This window comes from Achroia grisella, unplaced genomic scaffold, assembly GCF_030625045.1.
Source record: "Achroia grisella isolate CSIRO2021 unplaced genomic scaffold, CSIRO_AGI_Agris_v1 utg1574, whole genome shotgun sequence".
Lineage (NCBI taxonomy): Eukaryota > Metazoa > Arthropoda > Insecta > Lepidoptera > Pyralidae > Achroia > Achroia grisella.
Genome location: NW_026712656.1, coordinates 54665 through 82288, shown reverse-complemented (window position 1 = coordinate 82288; position 27624 = coordinate 54665). Strand labels below are relative to the sequence as shown.

The 27624-nt window shown below is 34.9% G+C and overlaps 1 protein-coding gene across 1 annotated transcript in view; it reads left to right on the top strand.

The window, feature by feature from the left end:
- The window catches only part of LOC131841183 (kinesin-like protein Klp10A), a 76158-nt gene that overhangs the window by 28577 nt on the left and 19957 nt on the right, over nucleotides 1-27624 (top strand). Inside the window, exons 2-3 of the mRNA XM_059189449.1 lie at nucleotides 5183-5376; nucleotides 14223-14259. Coding sequence (XP_059045432.1) covers nucleotides 5183-5376; nucleotides 14223-14259 — 231 coding nt within the window. The remainder of the gene's footprint in view (nucleotides 1-5182; nucleotides 5377-14222; nucleotides 14260-27624) is intronic.

Below are 27624 nucleotides of genomic sequence, written 5' to 3'. Positions count from 1 at the left end.
AAGGGTTAAGGGTGGACTACCCCTAATATATTATATCATTTTAGGGGGATATCACCAAACAATGATAATTATAAAAGAAATGATTATGATGACAAAAATTTGCGGACTATTCTACAGATGTTTAGAATTACAGCTTTTTGGAGAAGTATGAAAGTAAGTGAGTGAATCTGTAATATTTTGAGTCTAGAGTGTAAGGATGTTGGAACGACAAGGTGTGGACGAAATAATAATTGAGAGAGTTTTTACTGTTTCTGCCTGCCATTGCTGTTTTAGTTCTATTGCTAGATCAGTATACTTAGTAATTTTTTCTGTATGTGTTGATAGAGGATAAGGTAAACTATTTTATTTTTCTTATTTTATTATTATTATTATCGTTATCATTATCTTGTGTATGTTTATAATTTCTTTCTACAGGAATTCTTATTATAGCATTGTTTACAATATGTAGCAAGCATACCAATACTGGTGCAAGTTTATATGATCATATAAAGTTTCATTTTTCTTCTAACCTTTGTGTGGTACGTAATAAGAGTGAAAATACCTTGTAGGTCTACTGCTTTGGCAATTCAGTGTTGTTCCCAGTTTGGATAGACAATAATAATGGGAAGGCAGGTCGTGCGAGAAAGGTCGCCGACCTTGCCCTTACGAGGTATAATTGAACGCGCTGACAGTCGTTAAAAATGAAGGATCTGCTAAAGCTTTTGATCCATGTTTATCCATTGTATATGATAGACAAATATTTTTAGAGTATGTAATAGGAGACTTGAAAACCATAAGTAATAATAATAAGTAAGTGTAACTATTTATGTATAATTAGGGTATTACAGGTACACAATAAGTAGTATAAGGATATTAAAAAAAAAATGAACCACATGTACAGGATACTTAAAAAAAAAAAAAGATGTTGCTACAAAGGAAGCGGCAGATATTACTATAAAAAAAAATACCTTTTAACTCTCTAACTCATAAAAATACTCAATTTAATCTAAATTTATATTATACAAAGTAGAGTTGTTTGGATGAACTCAAAATACTTAGCCGACCTTACCCTTATGAAGTATAATTGAACCCGCTGACAGTCGTTAAAAATGAAGGTCTAAAGCTAAAGGTCCAGTTCCATTATTACCTTTTACGTGCCTAAATTATAAAAATACAAAATTTTATCTAAAATATTATACTGAATGGAGTTGTATGAATAAAGTCAAAATACATAAATTTTTAAAAGAATTATTTCACCTATAGAAAACTGACACACATAGAGACCTATAGCTCTACTATCAGCAGACAAAGACTGTGTTTTATTTTCATAGCCATTTTAAATAATAATTTGATTGTTTCGATGGTCTACTTTACTTTTTTATATATTTCAAAATTTTCACCCTTCTATCACCAACCCCTATTTTTTAATAGCGACTTGAATTTATATGGCAAAACAACGTTTGCTGGGTCAGTTACTATATATATATATATATATATTGTTAGCAGAATTTGAATATCTCTTGACGATTCAAATGGACTGGCTGAACCAAACCAAACTGAGTCCTACTGCATCGTAAAAATCTATTTATATTCTTTATAGCCTTTTAAATTTATTTTCTAATGTTTCACCTCCATGTTGAATTTGTTTTAATCTTTATACGCTTCTTAATTTCACTACTCGATGGATTCATATTATTTTGTTTAATTTCGCTACAATTAACATGTGTGAGACTACGAATATTCGGTGTGGAAACCTGACCAGCGCTACGACCATCTCCAGTGGCGATCAAATTCCGACCGTTATTGAGTCTACACCCATATCGCGACACGTGTTTCGCCTCTGAACGAGGCATCATCAGGCGTTAATTAGAGTTCGGGTACAGCTCGGAAGCCTAGCTAGGGTCGACTCATCAACGACCAAACCGCGACTCAACACGCCGATGAGATGTAGACTCAGTAACGGAATTTGATCACCACTGGAGAAGGTCGTAGCGCTGGTCAGGTTTCCACACCGAATATTCGTAGTCTCACACATGTTAATTGTAGCGGAATTAAACAAAATAATATGAATCCATCGAGTAGTGGAATGGACTTCCGCAAAATTACACCTAATTCGATTAAATATATGCTTCTTAATTTCTTAATTTTTTTCTTCTAATGTTATAATCGCGATGGATCGAGTATGGATAGATAGATGGATGAATGGATGTTTGTTACTCTTTAAACTATTTACTACTCTACTACTGCTACTACTCAAAAACTATTTAACGGATTTTCATTAATCTTTACGGTAATATATACGTGGAATAAAACAGGCTATATATTTTATTTCAGAATAAATCAATAATATATGACTGCCATTTTTGACCGAAAGAGTTCTATAAAAATAAATTATTTTAACTATTATAATTCTCGTGTAATATTTAAAACTAGATATTACCCGCGAATTCGTCCGCGTGGAATAAAATAATATAAATTCCAAAATATAACGTAGCCTAAGTTACTCCCTATAACATTAGCTAACTCCGAGTGAATGTCCCGACAAAATCGATCCAGACGTTTCAGAGATTAGTAAGGGCAAACGGTGGGACGGACTGAATTTTTATCAAATAATTTTTTGACTTTACATGTACTTACGTGGAAAGCTGTTAAGTGGTTATTTTCAATCAAGTTTTTCAAAATTATTTATTTTTTAATGTAAATACCTCATGTTACTATCGCGTGAGGCACCATTAATTAAAAATGGTAAAGTCAATAATCATGTTTCTTTATCTAAGGCATTCAGAGTAACCTGAAGCTGAACGGCAGACGCCAGAACCTTAATAATCTTTGTGGCATTGACAAGTAGATTGATGGATGATTGAACTGACGTAGATAGAGTTTTTTTTAATATGGATGATAATGGAATGGTGCACCCGTCTGCGCTAACGGTTTACGCTGGCGGGGCACCAGTGTAGAATGATAAGATGAGCATGAGATCAGGTCAGTTAGCCCATCGTTGCAAATTCATCAAGAATTTATCACGATGGTTTCCAGGGGGAAACGCATGGAGGTCAACCAGACATGGTATATTGCTAGCAATATGACCATTATTCCACATTACTAACAATCTCCTTTCCCCCCTCGTAGCTGGACTTTTACAGCGAAAGGTTGGAGTGTTATTATTATAAAACATATAACATACATATATGGAATTGTAAATATTGAGGGGTTTATTAGTGGGATTGGGAGGATACCACAAGTAGTGAAGGTGAGTGTTAAAAAGGCCCTTTAAATCTACACTCGTGTCACAAGTCACGGGCACTACTTGGGGTTCTCTCCCTGAACAATCAGTGGCCGACATCAGGGCCGAAGTCGTCATCATAACTAGTGGTTTTAAGACTTATATACTTTTACATGCATTTAGCGAAAAATGAATTGAATTTACAGACAGGCATTTCAAATGCCATTTAAAAATGAGTCCTATTCATATAGTGCGAGATTTTTACTTTTTTTTTTCCCACAGACACAAAGTCCGTGCTCTTTTCACATTTTTATTTGACTTAAATTCATTTATTTAAGTAAATCTATTTTGGTCAGGCCCCATATAACAATTTTATGGATGTCAATATAATATAAAAATAAAATAATAATACAAATTTACCAAAATTAAGTACAAATATGTCAAGTCGGAATTGAATAGATTCTTATGAGATTCTTACCTTGCCGTAACACAGTTATCTAACTAGCACAGGAGGTAACGATTTTTAACTGTATACCCTCAAATATATTTGTTTGTTTTATATAGTTCATACAATGTTTTTTCTTCGTGGAAATAAATATTATTATTATTTTATTTTTATAGATAAGTATTGTAGTGTATACAAATCTAGATTCTACGTATTGTGTATTCGTCATCAATGACTTGTTGTTTATATCCGCTGCGCCAAAATGTATTAGACACTTTTCCTGGATGATGTCATGTAATAACTAATATAGTTATGTTTGCACTTGCATTACCATTCTCATTGAATCTGTTCAAGAACATTTGATATATTTATTTAATTAATTCAGGCTACATGGCCCCTATTATAAATACCTTATAGACTAACATACATAAGAGATAATAATAAAATATGCATGTCTCTATGGTCATGGCACTGCCACGGTAGCGCCGATAGTCCCCTTCGGCCAGTAGTCCTCCTTCATGATGGGGAACAGCATGTTGGTGGGGACCCGGACCACATATATATGGATGGTTGTTATTCTTTATAAAACTAAGTTATTGCACATACAATTAGATGTAACATAAACATATTTTCTATGTTTAACATCTGGAGAAATGAAAAATCATGTGCCGACGTGTTTCTCTTCGAAGCAGATGTATTGATTTCTTAAACATCTGTATAAATACACAATACAATACAATACGTACTGCTGATGTGATGAACACGCCAGGTGGCAAGTACTAGTGTTCAATTGGTAACTACACTAGAAATATTAAGCGGAACGGATCAGCGTATCTTATACCGTATTTTAATGAAAATGAAAACATTATATTGTATACATTTCAATACTGTATGTATGCCATCTTGTGTTGTAAAATGTACTAAAACTTTTTTTTACTCATCTTACTCTCTTACACTCACACTCTCTCACTCTCCTCACTTTACACATTGTTTTGTGGCCTGACCAAATTCGAATAGCAAATCAATTATTTATCAATCTATCTATTAATACATCGGATTGGTAATTTTAACTGATTGTTGTCAACGTACGTACAAGATTGAAAATATTTGTTTTGTAAAAAAAATTTACTAGTTAAGTTTTTAATTTCAAATTAGTATTTTCATAACTTTTTTAGGACTATGGAATAATAATTGTATTACTTAGTTAATTAAATCTATTAGATTTTTTTTTAATATATCAACTAATTAAGAACCTTAATGAGTTAACATCAAATGTATTACAGAGGAGAGTATGGATGCTTAGGACCGTTCCTTATTCATTTAATTTTAGCAATTCAGTGGATAGCTCTCTCACTGTAGCCATTATTTCAGTTTGATCATCTTTTAAATCTAAATTGTGCAGTCCTCAATTTAGTTCAACAATAATAAAGTTACCTATTTCTATTTATAATAACTACTTGTGTGTTAAAAAGCAAATCAAATCGAAAAATCTATTTATCAAAACTTTCTAACGTGATCCATTGTCTCAATTTCAGGTCGCATCCACTCGGCTATCGTTTCGGGGGTCAATCATGAGTCGAGATCGGTCACAGTGGAATGGTACGAGCGTGGCGAGACGAAGGGTAAAGAGGTGGAGATCGACGCCATCATCGCCCTCAACCCTGAGCTCGCCATCGGACCCCGCCACCACACGCCGCATTTACAGCCCATGCCCAACAAACTCGCTAGGGTATGTAAACATATGCTATCCTGGTACTCATTTCTGAAGTTATTAAATGCATAAACGTTATCAATTTCTTGAACAAACCGCAGGATTATTATGAACGAATAAAGTTCAACGACACGAATAGAGCTGTTAGCAAAACAAATTAGAAATTTATTTACAATTGTATTTGTGACTACAAAGGACGTGCTAACATCTAATCTACCGACGATTGTAACCATTTTAATGGTCTCATTCCATCTGTTATCTAATACATAATGCTCCTACTAATATCAAGTTGTGTGGTGCCGCTTTATCTCCGTCCATTATCACTATAAATTAATAAAACCGTTATTAATCCAGCTTGACTCCAATTGATGCAGGTAGCCTTGCGTTAATTCCGATTTATGTGATACCAACCATTCAAAACACGTACCCGTCCAATTCTACAGCGGTAGCTGTTTTCACTTTAACACAAAGGTCAGTTCGCCCCAATTTGCTGAAAGCCTGCAGTTGCAGTTTGTTTGCTTTCGCCAACAATAGTTTTCGTAGCTACGATTGAACGCGTATTATATTAGCGATAAAATCGAACGGAAGCTTCATTTATGTTTATTGATTAGCAAGGGCGCTTGAACTGCGTACCAAGCCGCGATCACTCTCATTGTTTGGGTTGTGAAGCACGTTGCTAATCTACACGATGACACAGTTGAACTGACATATCCGCGAAAGGCGAATGTGCGTTTGGCCCATGACGCCCTTCTATATCCCTAGAAATTCAAATTACAGTATGAAGTCACTAGCATTCAAAAATATTTAACAAACCTATAGAATTCTAGTTTGCATTATGAAGAGCACCTGTGAAATTTAAAGTGAAAGTATTAAGTAATCAATTTATCGATGGATGGAATCAATCACTGCATCTGTGTTACGGCTGTTACGTACTCACAAGGGAAAATGTAGAAAATGTTCCCATACATCATCAGCTGGCAGGTGAACATTTAGCAGTCAGCACGTAGTGGCGAATGTGGCTTGGCGGATCGTTTATTTTTAAGTTGCACCGTTACCAAGGCAACGCCATTGTTCGCGCACGCCGCTCACCATACAACACCTAGCTACATGTCACATATCATTAGGAAACATTAAAAAATGGCACTGAACGTATCCTACTCTACAGGGGTAATACATGTAACTACATAATTCCACGGCTAGTGTTTATAAACATTGCCTATAACGGCGTGTCGCGTGGCTGTATATATCAGACGATGATTGATGGCCGGACGACCTTCCAACTTGTATGGGTACGTCTGACGCGCGCCGGACACCGGCTCGCATCGATTTTCCACACTCAGCCGTGTTAGCATTCCAGTTTCACTTTCCGCTCGTCGTAGAACAATAGGGCCGCTAGTTTTATAAATTTCCCCGACATGAGCGAATCGGACGATGAGGCGACGGAATCAGTAAGTTGTGCACTGTGTTTTGTCTTGTATGATTGGCACGTGATTGTTTGACATGGCGCGCAAGGATCCCTCGGGCTCGTCGTCGGACGACGGCGGCTTCCTGCGCGAGGGCGCGGAGGGCGAAGGCGCCGGCGAGTCCGGGCACACGCTGCCCGTGCGCAACTCACGATCGGTACAGTCCTCGATACTGAGCTTTAGCTGCAACGGAAGTGGCAGGATGCATATGTAGATGGACCAATACGAGCAATAATATAATAGCTGTTTAGTCCTGCCACTTCTGGTACAACTCGAGCATTCGCACGTGGGTCCCCTGCGCACTCAGCGCGGTCGGTGGCACCGCGGCACGCACTCGTTTCCAACACTTTCCGATTACGTTGCTCCACGTTCTATGATTTGCACACGAACAGCTTGTTATGGTGTTGTGTCGTTTGGATTGAGTTTTTGTCACAGTAACAAATCAATAGCCTGCCAATAGTGAATCGATTTACATGATTGCATTACAAGTAACAAAAACTCGAACCAATCAGTTTGATGTTAAATGTAGTTATGTACTGTAATATTTAGAGCACTGGTACAAATTGAATCTTTTGTTGATCGTATACAATAGTAGTTTTCAAAGTAGAAATATGTACTTAATTAAATAGTTCTCGTATTTGTATATTTGTTTACGTTCATGAGATTAGATCATCAGGGTACTAATCATTCGCACATTCTCTGTTATTAATTATACTTACTTATTAACAGTATGAATTAATAATTATTATTCCTTATTATCATGAGCATATCCAAAATCATCATTCTCGCTATTATTTTGTTATCATATTTGTTGTTGTAATTATATATAAATATTTTGGACAAAATTGTTGATTGCGAGATTCATTGTTGTATATACCAACTTTTATACGCGATTTCGTCTACATGACCAGGATTGACCGGGATGAAAAATAGACTTTGTGCTTCTTCATCCCAAATATTACTTATATGATAAATTTCATGATTGATAAGGCGTTAAAATGTATCAAACAAACAACGACATTGTGGAATCACATTCCAATGGTATTTCTGAACCGATGCGATATTGAAACCTTTTAGAAAATATCATATTCCTTCTTTAGAGGCCGGCAACGCACTTGCAATTCCCGTGGTGTTGCGGCTGCTCATGGGTGGTGGTAATCACATCATCAGGTGCGCCGCAATTCGTTTGTCTCCTGTGATTTAAAAAACAAACAATCTCACTTTCGCATTTATTACAATTCCACTTGTGTTACGAGTGCTCATGGGCGGCGGTAATCTCCATCATAAGCCGCAAGTTCGTTTGTCCCTAAATTGCTCTGTGCTATAAATAAAGAAACAAAGTATAAAAAAGTAACAAACACAATCTCACTTTAGCATTTATTATATTAGCATTCTATTTCTGAAAATTATGGTTATAAAACCGTAATCGGTAATTTGCAGATATTTGATAACAAATAACAAGATTATTTTGGGCAATAAATTGTGACGTTATTGTGATTAATTTGCTTTGTGAATTGGTTTCTAGATATGAATGAAATAATGTGTCAGCGATATCTAATTCATGGTTTAGGTACCGCCGGATATCAGTATAGTACTGTATTGTATCGGTTCGGTATTGTACCGTTTTCGTATTTATCTACCAACAATTTAGGATACATTGTTGAAAAGCACTGAATAAATTTTTGTTTTTCTTTCTTTCTTTACATTCATGCATACAATTTTAAATATAGAAGATACAACGATGTCCTAATGAATAAGTTTATCATAGGGAGTTTTCCTATAAATAAATTTATTCTTATTCTGACCTTGATTGCCAGTAGATATTGAATAATCGCTAATCAAAAGTATGGTTTTATTATCTGTTACTCAAAACCGATACTTAGAGATAATTTAGTATCTACCGCCTAAAACAGATATTGGCCCTACAATATCTTTGTTCATGTAGGTCTATTACAGACTGTTATCATATGTCAAATCTGCCGTCAGTTCGAGATGAGAACTGAAAAGTTCAGCTCTTATTCTTTTCAAGTGAGCTTACACATGTTTAGAAAAATACAGATTTTTTAAATCCAAATTAGAGAGAAAGTAACCACCAGCATATGCTGTTACAATAGTATATTCACATATAGATACAGTATATAATTTATAGATGTATATGTAGCCGCTAAACAATGTGAACAATCTTAAGTCTTTCTCACGGCAATAATTTGATAATGACCGCGAGGTAAACGTGGTAAATGCACAGACAGAATTGCTTCCTGATTTTATATACCGAGCTCTAAAGGCGACTATACACGGTTTCTTTTGTCGATGGTCGTAGAAAAGTTATTTTGATATGAGATTTTTAATTTATACCTTTTGGCTTTGCGGAGAGACATTGCATGTACAGTTTCTGCCGCATGTATCCCGGAAAATTCTCGGGGTATTGTCGCATTATTAACACCTGCTGTTCAAAGTTTGACGACTTCGTCGCGGGTTCGATTCCTCGCACGGTAACAAATATTTGTATACAAATAAAAAATATCTATCTATTTGTATCAGATATCTAGTACCCATAACACAAGCTTTAGTTAACTTAACTTGAGTATAGATGGCGCTGTGTGAATTGTCCTGATATTATTATTAAATACTTGCCAGAAACTGTACTACCATCCTGATCAATTGGATGAATGACTTCCAACATGCGTTTTTAGAGAAACTTTTCCACGCATAACCACACCCTTCACAACTTCCAGCAATGATATTTTCAGACCAATATGATATTGAAACCTTCAAAACATGAGCTTATTCCTTCTTAAAGGTCGGAAAGGCACTTGTAATTCTGGTGTTAAGGGTGCTCATGGGCGGTGGTATTTACTTACCATCAGGTGTCCCCTATGCTACAAAAGAAATATGCTGAATTAACTGGAAATAGGTACATAGTTCATAAAATATTAACACTACGGTATAGTAACTAAAAATGTTGCTAATAGTGATACAAATTAGTTAGTAGTCGAATTTAGTAAACTTATGTTTTGTATATAAATTTAATAATACATTGAAAGTATAAATAAAGAAATAAGCCTGGATATTTTACACAGCGCCATCTAGTTCCACAGTAAGCCGAGCTTGTGTTATGGGTACTAGACAACTGATATAAATAAATAGTTAGTTCTTTTTAAACACATACATAAAACAGCCAGACCGATACATACAATCATACTCATGAATACAAAAGTTATTTTAAATAAACAGATTTTAAATAATTATTTTGATTGCCTCGGTGGTCTAGCGGTTTAGCACACCACTTTACCTCCGAAGGTCGCGGACCTTTTTTTTTATAAGGACCTTGTTAAAATTTTCACACACTATCCGGACCCCATCTAAAATTTCTTGCCTACCACTGTTATAGAGTAACATACATATAAAATAACAATAAATTGTACATTGTAATTTGAGCTTTAATACATACTAATGCACGGGCTGTTGTTGACTAATACCTCAATTACTATTGTTTTTTACAAAGACTGACGTTCTGGGGAACCCTCCGTTAGCATTACTGACTGGTTTATTACGGAACTCATTAGGAGATTCTTCTCTTAGTAAATTACTCGTAATACAAGGGTAAACTGGCTGGAAGAGATTGCAGTTCCCTGAAGCCAGTGAGTGGCATGCAACGGTATTTTACTGTTAGAGCTTTGACCTCGCTCCTGGGGACTCGCAGAAATGTAGTGGTATATGGTGTTAAAATATTATTAGTAATAAATACGGGAAAATAAATAATGTACGAGAACAAGGCTATGGGAGATTATTAATATATTATATACTAGCTGTACATGCGACTACGTCCGCGTGGTATTTAACTTTATTTTTCTAAAATAAAGATAGCCTAAGTTACTACTTATTACATTAGCTACCTGCCAATAAAAGTCCCATCAAAATCGGTCCAGCTATTTTAGAGATTAGGCGGAACAATTTTTGTCTGTAACAAATAGAGAGACAGACAAAGATTGAAAAAAATGTTATTTTTGTGTATGTACCGTATTTATATTCATATGTATGTAGTAAAAAACGGTTATTTCAATATTGCAAACAGATAGTACAATTTTATTTATATGCATAGATTTTTTTTAATTCGTCTTTTTTTATATTTTTATCCTAAGCCTAGAATTGTTTTTAACTAAAAGTTCCTAATGGTGAATTTCCATACATTTCACAACGTATACTAAATATGGCAACCAAATTGTTACAACATGAAGTCATTATTATCATTACAGTACGGACAGTTGCATACAAATGACGATTATGTAAACAGCAGTTGGCGATGATGGTATCATTACAATAGCCGTCATTTACAATTTCCCGAATAGTATTGTATCTCAACAAACAAACAGACTAGTGTAATGCATGTAATCTACTTTATTAACGATAACAACTGTCTCTCTGTGCATGTTAATATAAAGTGCACTTGTGTTTTTTTTTTAAAGGATGATCATGGAATGGTGCTCCCGCCTACGCTAACGGTTTACGCTGGCGGGGCACCAGTGGAGGATGATAAGATGAGCATGAAGTCAGATCAGTTAGCCCAACGTGACAAATTCACAGAGAATGTATCAAGATGGTTTCCAGGGGGAACCGCGTGGAGGTCGACCTGACATGGTACATTGCTAGCAATGGGGTTCTCAATCCACATTACTAACAATCCCCTTCCCCCCCCAGTGCACTTGTGTTAATCTTTGACCTCTTATAGTGACAATTAGATGATTATTATAAGATTTAATATAACAGTTCATACTATTGACATATTATAAGCGGGTCAGCTATTTGTACCCGTATTAATAAATATATTACTGGCTGCTCGCCCTGGCTTCGCACGGGTGTACATGTAATATATAATAATAATAATCACAGGACAATTCACACAGCACCACCTAGACCCAAGCTAAGCTAGCTAAAGCTTGTGTTATGGGTACTAGAGAACTGATACAAATACATAGATATATTATATTTTTCGTAAATACACACATTCTCACACATACTATACATAGAAAATTCCCGACACAAACAATATATGTAACCGAAACATACTCATGCATACAAATGTTTGTATCGTACGAGGAATCGAACCCGCGACCATCGGATAGTAAAGCGATATGCTAAACCACTACACCACCGAGTTCGTTTTTAAATCTAGTGTTAATGTTAAACCAGCATCGTTGTATGATAACGTGATATCGGTCGTGGTACATATATGAACCTTCCTCTAGAATCACTATCTATTATATAAAACCGTTTCAAATCAGTTGCGTAGTTTTAAAGATTTAAGCACACATAGGGACGGACAGATAGCGAAAGCGATGTTATTTTGTACTATGTAATGATATGTATAATTTAAAATGTTTTAATTACATTTTAAATTTCATGTTTAATTTAAAATTTTACTGGACTATTCATATAAACTTAGAGGTTATAGTTTTTATGAATAGTGGTTATAGTTAATTATAGAAGATTAACAAAATTCGCGGATTCCCAGACTCGGCTGTCAATTAGATTAATTGTAACTGTAATGAATTGATTTACGATCCTCTTATCAATTATTTCAATTGAACCACTTTAGATAGGTAGAAATATTTCCGGGCAGACTGGTTTAATGGAACTTTTATACGGTTTTATAGATTGAAGGTAACAAAATTATTTGCAACTAACTAATTTTGCATGCTTCTAATTAGTGTCTAAGTGTATATATATTTATAATTACTCAATATATTTTTCTTTTACCGTTTTACTTTATTAGTTTTTACATTTAAGTTTCAAGCTTTAAAAATGATGATACTTTCATACAACCTTTTTTCCATTAAAAAGTAGTCCATATCCTTTCTCAGGATCTGGAGTACCTGTGTGTCACATTTCATTTTAATCGGTTCAGTAGTTTTGGCGTGACAGCGCGACAGACAGACAGACAGAGTTACTTTCACGTTTATAGTATAGTATATTAAGGATAACTTGCAAAGGGCCATATCGCTTTATCACGCGCTGTTGCCCTTCTAACTATGACACTATACAATTTTGACAATACGACATGAGTTTTGTCTTTTTAATTGTATCATTTCTTCTTTCTTTCAGCATATATTTGTCCACTGCTGGACGTATGCCTCTTGCAAAATTTTCCACTTCAGTCTGTCTGTGGCGTGTCTTGTCCAGGTCGGTCCTGCCGTCTTCCTGATATCTTCAGACCATCTGGCAGTTGGTCTGCCTACGCTTCTGCTTCCCATCCTAGGTCGGCGGCCACATTAAGGATCTGTATGTCAGCCAGACATACATGACCAGCCCAACGCCACTTTAGCTGCGCGATTCTTTGGATGATGTCGGTAACTCCAGTGCGCCTTCTCATCTCAGCCTTCCGCAATCTGTCTCATAGGGAGATACCGAGCATAGATCGCTCCATTGCTCTTTGGGTGACTTGTAGCTTGTTGACCCTTTCGGCGGTTAGAGTTCACGTTTCGCAAGCGTATGTTATCACTGGGAGAACGCATTGGTTATATAGTTTTGTTTTTAAAGTTTGCGGGATCTTGGATTGTATCATGATTTTCATATTTCAATGATGGTAAGAGCAATAGAAGTCGGGCTAAGTTAGTTACTAACTCTATAAATTTGTTACATTATGACATATGAAGTCCATAATGAGTAAGAAAAGGACGCATATGCAAATGACAATTTTAAATTTCTTTATTTTGATGTGAATAAGACGTGTACTGTTCAGCAAGCATAAAATTGCAGAAGCAATTTAGAGTGAATCACAATATTTCTGTTCTAATTATACAGTATTATGGAGTTCGCAATAATGTACCCGGCTGCTCCTATAAATAAATTGACGGCCGTACACGTCGGCGAAATGCAGATTTGGTGTAACATTAATCAACAATCTCGCTCGCAGTGAAACACGTTCACTGTTATTTATTTATGCTTGTTAAATACTGAAATCGTAACGCTTATAGCGTTTTACGTAACATTTAATACGGCGTACTTCGAAATAGGTTACTACAGCCCGCATGTTTACGTCAGGATTTGGTGGATTTTCGAAAGCCTATTGCGGAATCACAGTATTTTCTAATGCGGGCTCACAGTCATTTGGAACTGTACGCCTGCCGCCAACTTTGTTATTTCCGGTGTCCCATTGAACACACTTGTGTATACTATATGATACCTTTTATATTCTTGAGCTGCTTTAAAAAATTTGTCATTCCTATAAATAGTCTGTCCTGCTACCACTCATTTTGGGCTTACAGGTTTATAGGCATTTGTATATAGTTTACCCAATATTTTATTTACATCCTAAGCTTCTTCAAGTGTAATATTATTTTGCTCTAAATTGTGTTTTATTTTAATTGACATAAAGTATTCATTTGTTTTTTTATATTTTAGGATATGACGCGGCAGTCCATTCCAGTGGCGACGAAAGGTGAGTTGTTAATTTAAATTTATTTATACAATAACTAAGAAATAGTATTATATGCGTACGTAAGTCATTAGATTAATTATTGCGACAAAATATAATACGAATATATAAATACGTGCCTCTAATTATAAATTTGATATCTGGCATTTGTAATATAGAATATAGAAAAAGAAATTAAATATTGCTTAATTAATTTTATATTTTTTTATTGAATTGTATGTTATTTTCCGAAGTCTATTTCTTTACACAATTCCATAATATTATATTGTTTAATTAAGTTATGTCTTTCTTTAATTCTACCATTAACATATGTGAGACCACAAATATTCCTTGCGGAAACCAGACCATCGCTACAGGAAGCGTTACAATCTATTGGTGATCAATATCCGACCATTATTGTGTCCACATTCATATTGAAATTATGTCTAATTAAATAAAATAATATGATTCCATTAAGTAATGGATTTTATTCAGCGATCATGTTTTCAGAGCATTGCGCAAATACATAACGTTTTAGTCGTAGTAGTAGAGTTTACATTTAACGCTTTTTTTTCTTTTTATTTCTTCTATATTACAATGTAAGATTACTGAGCTGTGTACCATTTTGTTTTGCTGTAGCACACATGCAGGTTTACCTTTATTATATTGCATTGGTTTAAATAATCTGGATTGTTAAATTATTTCTAACTAGCTGACCCGCAAACTCCGTTCCGCCTCAAAATTAAATATTTTTTTAAATAGGTTTTTTGAAGTTACACAATAAATTTCTGGACGCACCCTGTTTGACAGGTATGAGGCGTTTATGTGGGCAAATATAATTGTTGATTTTACTATTTTACATGCAATTTCTTCATTTTTATCATCGTCTAAACATTCCTTGGACTTCCACGAAAATTTCAAGACTAAAATTAGTCAAATCGGTTCAGCCGTTCTCGAGTTTTTGCGAGACTAACGAACAGCAATTCATTTTTATATATATATAGATTAAGCCTGTATGTGTGTACTAAGATACAAATAAGAATTCTCATCTTTATCATATGTCTATCTATTATGTTTTACTAAAGTATCTTCAAATCTATATATATTAAACGTTCGTGAATCAACAGGGGGATATTGTGCTATGCTTCATCCTGTTAAAAATAGCGACAAAGAGAGTTAATGAGTTCACATTCGCACTAACGGTTCTGTGTGACACGCTCAGATGCAATCTGAACAACGCGATCTCTGCGCGGCCTTTGTTCTGACTCGTTTTAGTTTTTGTCCTAATAAGAGTTATTGACTGGCCTTTCTTTGCATTTGAATCATCTTTCGTATTAATTTCTTTATATGTTTTTATTATTCTACTGGCTGTGTGTGTGCTTTTTGGCCGCGTGATTAGGATTTCTAATAACCCTGGACAATGCACACAGCGCCATCTAGTCCCAATCTAAGCAGAGCTTTTGTTGGTACTAGACAACTGATATAAATATTTAGATATTTTTTTTTATAAACACATACATAATATACATAAAAGACACCCAGACCAATACAAACAATCATACTCATGAATACAAATGTTTTTGTGCCGTGCACATAGAAATGGCGACCATAGGAAGTAAAGCGGTGGTTCCAAAGCAATTGACGAAATAAGTTTCTGGTTCGCGTACTATAGTTTTTAATATCAGTTGTTAAAACATTTCTTTATTCTCAAAACTTATAATAACGTCGAAAATAATAACTGGATTAAGAGTCATATCTACAAATGAGGGCACTTCGGAATTGGCTGTCGTTGTATGATTCACTGTCGACCACGCTGTATTGACTTTTAATATCGTAATATAGAGCTCTCTGTCAGTCCTATGTAAATAGAAAGAGAGATAAATATCAATTTGTTCACGAATACGGTAGCGGTGTAGCATCGGAGCGGGTTAACGGTCTTGGGTCAGTTGTTCGGTGAACAGGTGGATGGGTGAGATATTGTCGCGGGTTCAGACTTGATTGTGGTGTCATTGTTTGCAAATGTAGAGATTTGAGATATCAAAGGTGTGGCAAATTCTGTTGATAACTAGCTTGTTACCTGCGACTTTGTACGCTTTGATTTTTTTTAAAAGTAACGCAAGTTACTCCATATAACATTAGGTATTTGTGAGTGAAACTCCCGTCAAAATCGATTCAGCCGTTTTAGAGATATAATAAGAAACAGTTTTTTTTAAATTAATTATTTATGCAAGTATGTTAATACGTTATGAAGAATAAACAGCAATAACAAACCGACATGTCTGTCTGTATATTACCAATCGCTGAAATAAAGAAAAGTATGCAGTTGATGATCATGATCATGATTTGATTCTGATTCCCATTCTGCCTGCGAGCCTGGTTTCCAGTACTTTCCAGAACACCAGTCCAGTATGTTCCAGAACACCAGTCCAGTACGTACTCGAAAACAAAAAAACATCCAAGACTTAACAGCTTCCGGTCGAGTATAGTACACCTATACCTTTCACTAATAGAACACGGGCTGTCATATAGCAGTAGGTCAGGCTATCTCTCAAATGATCTATTGATATCTGTGCTGCGACCCCGACCGCGGTCGTCGCTCGCGATCCGCGGGGTCAACGCACTTGTAATTGTGTCATATGAAACAATTATATATTCATATATGGGGATACAGTGTTTATCCATGAGGCGACATTGTTTGGTTGCCTAATTTTCCTTTTAGTTGTATAATTGTTATATATATAACTAAGTGACCAGCGCAACTTCGTCTGTGTTTAATTTCCATATCTTTTGCTATATGTTTCATTGCAGCCCCGCTCCTAACGGTCGTGGCGTAATGTTAAGCTTAAAGCCTTCCTCGTCAAATGGACTATCCAACACAATAAGAATTTTTCAATTCGAACCACTAGTTCCTGAGATTAGCGCTGTCAAACAAACAAACAAACTCTTCAGCGTTGTAATATTAGTATATATTATTATTGGGATTAGATGGTGTTTGTGTTCATGTTTTGTAGCCGTATGACGTATAAATGTGTTTTTTAAGTTGGAAAAGCAAATAAGCTCAAAAAGACAACGCCTGCCTTGATGGTTTAAATTTCAATAGTGTAAAACCTTTTTTCAGCTTTTCTTCCAAACTGTGGTGTATTTTTTTAATATTAATATGGAATGATACATCCGTCAGCGCTAACGGTATACCCTAGCGGGGCACCAGTGGATGATGAGATGGACATGTCAGGTCAAATAGCTCATCGTGAGAAATTCACCCGAAATTTATCATGGTGGTTTTCAGGGGGAACTAGCTAGTTTCCCGGGTTAGTCAACCTGTTAACAGTCCACTTTGCTAAAAATCACCTTCTATGAAGTATGAGTTATTGTAGGTTTTATTTTCATTTTTAATAGGGTTTGCACCTATGCTTGCGGCGTACCTGATAGTGTACATCAGTTGTTGGTACATTGAGCTACGTACTTGTCACTTTTGACTTTCCGCAAATCTTCCGTATCTGTGTTAATATCAATAATTTCTATCCCTCTGAAGATATGTTCTCTTTGGATTCCACTATGTACTGAATCTTCGATGATTCGGCTTGGAGCTTCATCAAACCACGTTCCTTTCTATAAACCCTAATTAATAACAAATACCGGTGAAAAAGTTTCGTCTTCAGTGTGTGGTCCTACACCATAATTGTATTCTGTGGTAAAGGTTAGTTACTGCTCGTAATTCTGTATATAGCTTACGGAAATACGTGCTTAAACAAATTGAATTTGATTATGTTTACCACACCGCATTGAGGTATAAAAAAGTAATAAATGTAGCACTAATTGAAGCTTTACTATCGTGGGTCATGTAGTTAATGGGAAATTTGTGATTACGTAAGCGACTTTTGTTTTGACTGCCATATTTTCTATTTTCATTCATCCACTAGCCGAACCGATTTGAAAAATTCTTTTACGCTTAGAATCCTTCATTGTCTCAGATGAACATAGGTTATAGATTATTTTGAAAATGTAATGGATCCGTATGGAATCTTCTAAAATGCAACTCAATATGTAAGATTTAAAATACATAACTATATAGCGTACGCTGTGGAAATTAGTGACAATAGAGCAAAATTATGTACTTCAGTTTTATGATTAATATCGAAAGGTATGTGTAAAATTTATAACTATAAGATAAAGACACCGGGGCAGGACTCTAGAATTTTATAAAGTATTGTTACTCCTTTACATAGATATCGTAAGAGGTATAAAAAACAAAGCGTAACAAACACTAATGCAAGGGGAAGGAAAATTTGATATAAAGCCTAGACCTAGCCGCCTGGTCAATACGGTAATAGCCTACTAGGTTGGACATGCTCGCGATTTGCTATAAGTATAAGATCAGCATCTCCCTCGCGTGCTAGATTGCATTCGTTCCCGCTTACGTCAATCCAACGATATTGCGTAACTTTAATTTGGCACCGATTAGATACAATCTCTCACCCGTCCTAGATTGATCTAGCTCGAACGATGTTATAGTAGACATTCAAAGAATCATTGTTTCCCTTACTGCTCTGAGAAAATCTTAAGTCAAGAACAAGTTATTACCTATTCGATATTGATGGGTTGCGAAATCACTCAACTATTTTTCACTGATTCTCTGGCCTGTATAATATTATCAAGGAGCAGCTCAATGTATTTGTAGGAACACTTGAAATATTGTTGTATTTTGCCTCCTGGCCAGTGTTGTAAACGTATCCATACATAACAATTAGCCTTTTACGAACAGACATCTATATTCCCGGCAATAGAAGATTGCTATGTTGAGGATTAAATGCTGTTAGACAATCTTCCCCTATTTCTCTTTTGTTTCGGTCATTGTAGTCTACTGTGGTGTGTGTGTACGGCTTTTTATTCATATATCTTACCGCTATTTCCTGGAATATTCAAGTGATCAGGTTCCGTAGATATACGAGTATAGATTTAGGTATTTTAATAGTCTTGTAAGGTTTCTAGAAGATTGAACGTTAGCGGTACGTATCATGATGCAAGATACGATGTTGAAGTCTATTTTAAAGTCAAAGATAAAGTTACGTAATTAACGATCCACGAAAAACATTTTACTGACCTATATATAGTAGTTGATATTTATTTATGGAAATTAGTGTTGCGTTTAGTGGTATCGTTAGCAGCAGTGACCGGATTACGTGAAATCTAAGTGTATTCAAATGTTGAACTTTCGCTGGACAATCCTGGGTCACGGCCGCTGGCTAATATAATCTTGACATTGTGCCGAGGTTGAGGTCGACTCGGATCGTTCCCGTATACAAATGTGCTTCCTGTAAGACTCGCTTATAATTGGACTGACATTTCGAATATGAAACGCATTTCTATGGCAAAAATACTTTCGTAATAATTCCAACTGCAAATTACGTAAAAGTTCATTTGATTGTTGAAGAGGTTAAATAGCAGGCAGAGATTCCTTAGTCAATGCATCATTAGAAAGCGCCTTAGGGGCATTGAGCTATTTTAAGCATATTTCTATAGTGGTATTTCTACGACTGCTCAAATGATTATTCAATCCAAGTGACGGGTAACTAGTTGTGACAAGCTACAGCTTCCATTTTCCGGTGTCTATACGCAACAGACATTACGATTATGAGATTATGTAGTATTACTCGATTTGTATCTGCAACTGTCGATTCATTCATAACTTATTTCATCTAAATATTAATATTTAATCTTTTTCAATTAGAAACGATTACAACAGCGTTAGATAATCAAGCCCCTAAGTCTGCTTGTTCCACTTTTCCATTATTAGTTGTCCGAATTCTTGGAAACGAAAGTAAGACATAATTTTATATTAATAAATCTATTCATAGTTCAAATATTTTCATTGTTCTGTGTAAACAGGAAGTGTGTGTTCAAAACAAAATTTACTATGGTAACCTTTGTTGTGGTTACAATATGGTTTGGATTTTGAATATTAATTAGTATTTGTCAATTTTTTTATTGATTGATTATAAAATTGTACAATTTGGCGACCTTAATGTCATATTGCATTCTCTACCAATTAACCATTAGGTAAGAACAGAAAGCGGTTGATGGGCAGTGGTGGGAGAGGACAATTCTGTAATTTTAGTTATATATATTGAATGGAGTTAAACCCCTGTAGATTTATCTGTCTTTTGGAAAGACTTACAACTTTTTTCAAACAGGCTCCATTCAGATTTTGACGGTAGATTTGACCATATAATTTTTATCTTCCATTATTAAAGATGTTTTAACAAGACTTATTGATTTTTCAAAGGACATCATTTGCAACCGAACTATTGATTTCTCAAAGGTTTACTCTTTGCTATGTAACTATTTAACTAATATCATAGTGTTATATCGTTGATATTAGTAGTATCAGGGTTTCTACTGCGTAAATGAGTTTTCCTCATTTCCTAGCTTTTATTGATTTCCGTAATGTAGATCGTTTTAACTAACGAGACTCTGAATGGGCATTATGTGATCACAGAAAATTGTTCTGTAGTGTAACGAGTATAGGAATCCAATACAGGAAGTTTTAAAATTCCTTTGTTTCATACTAAAGGGCTGTTTGTTTGCTCTCGATAAACAATGTATATGTAATGTGTATTCATATTTTAAAGCTGAAGAGTTTGTTAATTTTAAACTTTCGTCTTTAATATACATTATTTAAATTATTAACCGGGTCTTAACACGAATAATTTTATGGCAAATAAAGGTATTTACCTCTCTCGACGTTTCGACTAGGTTGCTTGGAAGAGTTTGATTGTATGGTTGACAATTTTAGTCAAAAAGTTGTATGGTCGCTCAAATCTCAGGAATTTGCGAGGAAAGGGTTTTTTTAGTAATGTGGGCTAATAACCCCATTGTTTGTAATGTACAATGTCTGATTGATCTACACGCGGTTCCCAGACAGGGCACCATCGTGGTAAATTGCCAATTGCCAAGATGGGCAAACGGACAGTAGATGCTCATCTTATCATCCTTCACTGCGGTCCCGCTAGCGTATATGAAAATGTTGCATAAATTATGAAAATGTAATGTAGACGATGTTTCGTGGGACAGTTGTGTGACATGATATCCCTGAATAATCCACACAGCGCCATCTAGTCCCAAGCTAAGCGTGTGTTATGGGCACTGTACTACTGATAGTATACCTGTATGCATATTTGTTGTAAATACATAGATAGTATATATAGAAAACACAGATGCAATCATACTTATAATGTTTATACTATTTGAGGAATTGAACCCGCGACCATCGGCAGTAAGGCCGTGTGCTAAACCTTTCGATCTCGCCTCTACCCAAATATTGTCTGGAAGAAATTCCTTAAGCAGCTTAATAAAGGCCCCGTTGTGTACCACATTACTCCTATTTATGTTTTTTTTTATATAATTTACTTCTAGTGCAATAAACAGTAAATAAAAAATTAAAATAAAAACCCACCAGACCACCAAGATTATGTTGTATGGATGTTTGTTATTCTTTCACGCAAAAACTACCAAACGGATTTTTATTAAACTTCACAATGATATAGATTATATATTAGAATATTACATAGGCTATAATTTATATTTTTAAATTATATATAAATAATTAAAAGTTATTACATTTTAAATTATAGTCTATGTATTATCTAATGTATATATGTATATATATATTCAATTTACATAATACATATATATATATATATATATATACTAGCTGTCCCGGCAAACGTTGTTTTGCCATATGAATTAATGACGCTAAAAAAATAGGGGTTGATGATAGCAGGGTGAAAATTTAGGATTGTATGTATTTTTGTATGTTGTATCATAAAAAAATAGAAACTAAAATTTTTGTCTAAAAAATAAAAAAATAAAATTTAGGGGTGGACTACCCCTAACATTTAGGGGGATGAAAAATATATGTTGGCCGATTCTCAGAACTACTCAATACGCTCACAAAATTTCATGAGAATCGGTCAAGCAGTTTCGGAGGAGTATGGGAACGAAAACTGTGACACGAGAATTTTATATATAAGATGTATTATGTAAATTGGGCGAAATAAATGTCAAGTAAGTGTGATTCAGACGAAGTTGCGCAAGTCAGCTGGTACTATTATAAAGCTATGTTCGTGTTTATAATCATATTAAAGCAAGGATGGTAGTGTATTTTAGTAATAAAAATATTGCATTTCTAATCGTAAACTTCACAAGTCCAATAAGAACTTGGTTAATTCATAGCTACTGCAGTTGAGTTCTGCAGTCCAAGCCTGCATTCTCGTAATTAACTCCAGTACTAAATGAATAATATTAATCACCCTCGGAAATGTTGAGTTCGGAGTGCAATGCACTAGGTGTGGTAGAAAGGCTCGGGGCCATCGTGTGACTAGTATTCGATGGAGAAATTCAGTGGATACCTATACATATAAATAAAATTGGTGTGTCTGTTTGTAATATTGAAATAACCGTTTTTTACTACATGCATATGAATATAAATACGGTACATACACCAAAATAACATTTTTCACAATTTTTGTCTGTCTGTCTGTCTGTCTGTCTGGTTGTTTCGGCTATTCTCTGAAATGGCTGGACCAATTATTCAGTGGATAGCTATACATATAAATAAAATTGGAGTGTCTGTTTGTAATATTGAAATAACCGTTTTTTACTACATGCATATGAATATAAATACGGTACATACACCAAAATAACATTTTTCACAATTTTTGTCTGTCTGTCTGTCTGTCTGGTTGTTTCGGCTATTCTCTGAAATGGCTGGACCAATTATTCAGTGGATAGCTATACATATAAATAAAATTGGAGTGTCTGTTTGTAATATTGAAATAAACCGTTTTTTACTACATGCATATGAATATAAATACGGTACATACACCAAAATAACATTTTTCACAATTTTTGTCTGTCTGGTTGTTTCGGCTAATCTCTGAAATGGCTGGACCGATTTTGACGGGACTTGACACGTAGCTGATGTAATAAGGAGTAGCTTATGCTACTTTTATGTTAGAAAGTAAAGTTAAATTCCACGCGCACGAAGTCGCGAGAACAGGTAGTGTTATATATAAAATAATAGAGTTATTATAAAAAACATAGATGATAAAAAAGATATATCAAACGGTTTGTAACAATGAGTATGATTGTTTGTAGCAGTCTGGGTGTTTTCTATGTATACTATGTATGTACAAAAAGAGCTCTGTATTGTGTGCTTAATGCACACAATACAGAGTTATATAAATAAATACATAGATGCGGAAAATCCTTTATCTTTACTCGAATGTAGAGATAGCTTAGTAGAGATTACAGAGTTCAAATTTCTTTTTTTCCAAAAAATAATTCGTTTTACGTCTATTTGTATAGCGTTATATTGTATCATTATTGAAGACACCATAACTATGTAGTATGGGTTTTGGGGTTGCTTGAATTTTTCATGGGGCGGTCAGCCGGGCTCCGTTGGTTCCGTCGCCCCGCTATAAGTGTGGGCTGGTGCCGCCCGCGGACAGTGTGCGGCCGGCCGTGTACCACAACACTGGCTGGCACCGGTGTTCCAAATTCAAAATATCGTACAGACAAATGGATTGCACACAATAGTGTTGTGAACCTGACCTTTGACCTAAAGTTGTCATCGATTATAACTTAATTCCAAATTCAAATATCGGATTTTTTCATTATGCCAGTGTTGTACGAGAGATGCTCTCAGCCGCAGCGGCGTACCACTAAGGTTGTAGTCAGTAAGTTTAACCCTTGTTTGTCTGCGTGGATGTTCAAGCAAATTTGGAACTTATGATCACGTGTTAGGTCTTAGTTTTGTGTGTAGTGATTTTGACTGGGAATCGCATTTGTTGATACCGATGTCGTATGTAGATAATTAAGAAGGGGTTGTCGATTATCGATGTTGGCTTTCAAGGTTGCACTATTTAGAAAGAGTAATTCATTACCAAGTTCGTAATCGAATAACCTTCGAGGGCATGAACTTAATCGGATTCCTTTGTTACAAACGTAATGGCGTGCTTTTAAAATGACAGCCTGAACTGTCTGCAATTCAATTATGTGCGGGGAGGTTTTAATAGAAAATGATATAATTTGTTCTATAGATATATAATAGTACCTTATTTTTTTTTTTCAATACAAATGTTTAGGGGATAGACTGTGTTGTTTAATTTTATATTACAGGTACAGTTCTTTTTATTTTACAATGATAAAGTATTACTGTAAATATAAATCATTCGGAAGCTATTACAGTTATTTTTTTAATAAATCATATTTCTTTTTCTGCAAGATATACCCGTCCTGTAGCATCTACAAAATTAAATTGACTCAGGAAATACCACTATGTATGAATCCCATTTTGATATCTACTAAAAATAAAGCTGAAATGAGATGACAATTTTGACGGCCTCGGTGGTCTAGCGCTTTAGCTGTACCTTACTACCGATGGTCGCGGGTTCGATTCCTCGCACAGAACAAATATTTGTATACAAGACTATGTATATGTATGTATTTACAAAAAAAAATGTTTAGTTTTATCAGTTGTCTAGTAGGTATATATAACGTAAGCTCTTGTGGTTGGGACTAGATAACGTTGTGTAAATTGTCCTGGATTAGTTTACTAATATTATAAACGTGGAAGTTTGTGTTTGTGGTTGGATGGATGTTTATTACTCTTTCACGCAAAAACTACGGAATGGAATTTAACGAAACATTACAATAAATAAACTTATTCATCGGAATAACACAGGCTATAAATTTCACGTCACGGTCAGATTGTTATTAATAATTGATAATGCCACTGACTGTCCTATTGTTTATGATTTTGATAACTGCAAACAATGAGTGAGATATTGGAATGTTTATTAGTCTCATAAGTTTGATGTTAAAGCATTGAAGCCGCTTATAAGTCGCAAATAGAAATTCACACTATTTTTCTTCGTGGATGATAATGGAATGGAGCACCCACCTGCGCAAACGGTTTATGCTGGCGGAGCATCAGTGGAGGATGATAAGATAATCATGAGGTCGGGTCAGTTAGCCCATCGTGACAAATTCACCAAGAATTTATCATAATGGTTTCCAGGAGGTACCGCGTGGAGGTCAAACTGACAGGGTACATTGCCGCAATAAGATCATTAATCCATATTACTAACAAACCCCTCCTCCGCAAAATGACACGGTTACTGTCTCGATTATTTATACTTCATTAATGAATCATTAGGAACCATAAGGTATCTGTCGGGGGTGAAATTGTGGGGATGAAGTCAGGTTGTTTAATCCAAAATGGCGAATTATGCATGAAGGTTACTAGGGGCGACCCTGTAGCCAATTGTTTAGATTTGCCTTAGGTCGGTCAATAATCCCAATGTGATATATATACATTTATATTCACCCACGTGCTTAAATACAGAATAAATATATATTAGTGGATAAACAGATCTGATGAATCAGTGCTTGTGGGTGCTGGGTAACGACCTGCGATTGTCAAGTCTTATTATAATATTTAAATAAAAACTTGCTCCTAAGTGAAGTTTAGGAAAATCAATAGGTCTTTTATGGGAATGGTTATAAAAATTTACAATAAGATACCAAAGGATATACTGGAATTACCTTCAAATAAATTTAAAAGATCCGTTAAATGGGATAAGGAAGAAGCAGATGAAGATGATGATGATGATGTTTAATGAGCAAAACCATATAGGCTTTGCTCTAAACGATTACTGAATGACAAACGTGCATGGCAATAGTTGTTCACGCAATTACGTATAATTATAACGTTATGGATGTTTGTTACTCTTTCACGCAAAAAATTCTGAACAGATTTGGATTAAACTTTGCATTAATATTGCTTATACATCAGAAAAACACATATTCTATTATTTAAAAAGATATTATGTAAATTGGGCGATATAATGATAAATGTCAACTAAGTGTGATTCAGATGAATTTTCGCTAGTCGTTAATAAAAAACAACGTCTTTGGTAGCAGGTCAAACTTGTTAACCCAGTTTAATGAGATTAGTACATGCTTATTTATCGTTTCACTCGTCTATAGTACATTTATTCTCTTGTATAATTGTTACTGTTTTAAATTGTTATCTGTCAGGCAGGAGTTGGTTTTCATCAGCTTCATAAGTGCTTCTGTGTGTTTGGACTCAACCTCATTTTCATCCGATGAATCTGCAAATTCAACTAGATTTTTGTTATTCTATTTCATAAAAATATATTCTCACACGCTGACAAAACAACCATATAAGCATGAATTAATTAATTTGAGTACGGAAATTCGGAAAACGGAAAAATCAACAATCAACAAAAAACAATATTAAGACAATTAGATTTCTTTTTATATAAATGTTTGCTGCTTTATTCCCTAAATTGACATTACAGTCGTCCAATCTACAATTTATAACCTTATTTATGTAGTAATAAATATCAGGTTTGATTGTACAATCATGTGATTTTGCAATACATCAGTAGGTCGTGCAGGAACTAGGAACTTCCCACTTACGTCTAGGTAATATCGTGTAGTAAGGTTGCCAACTACTACAATTTGACGAATTCGAAGCGGAGTCGTAACGTGGACTGAACTTACACCTAACTTAAATCTATGTTATCCGGAGAGGAACTTACGAGTCTCGAGTGTTGACAGCAATATTACAAGTGTAAGCACAAATGAATCCTTATGGATAAGAAGGTATGCGATGTTAAGGCATATGTTGGAGGCGAAAGTGTGGGGATGAAGTCAGGATACCCAATTCAAAATTACATATACAATTAAACAGCACGCCTATGGAATTCACTCCCCAAATTCCACCATTGCACCACTCCACAATTCCTCTCAGTAACTCAAAGGTCGCCTGGAAGATATCCCTCTTTTGGGATAAGTCCGCCATTGTGCGCATTTTTTTTACGTCAATCGTGTCCTTTTATTTATAATGTTATTGTACAATAAAGTATTACAAACAAACAAAAAATTAAAATGGCGATTAGACATGTAGGTTACTAGGGGTGACCTGATAGCCAACTGTTTCATTTGTTACTTTTAAACGTATTTATTTATTGATGTATCAACCCTATTGCGCAACGCGGATGTTAAAAGATACATATCTAGTACGATAACGTCTCTCAGGTAATAAATTCTCGTTCGCTTCGTGGAAACTAGAAAATAACCCTCTCATAGTGTCAGTAGGTATATAAGGAGCTTGCAAATGTAAAGGGGATATAAATTTTCTTTTGATACGTTTCTGTAATACATATCTAAGTAGTTGACACCTAGATGCACACATGCACATAAAAAACAAATTGTTATGACTATTCAAAAGTGCTTAAATTAAGTTTATTTGAATAAATAATTTTCTAGTCTATTCCATTCTATTCTGACCTGATTGAA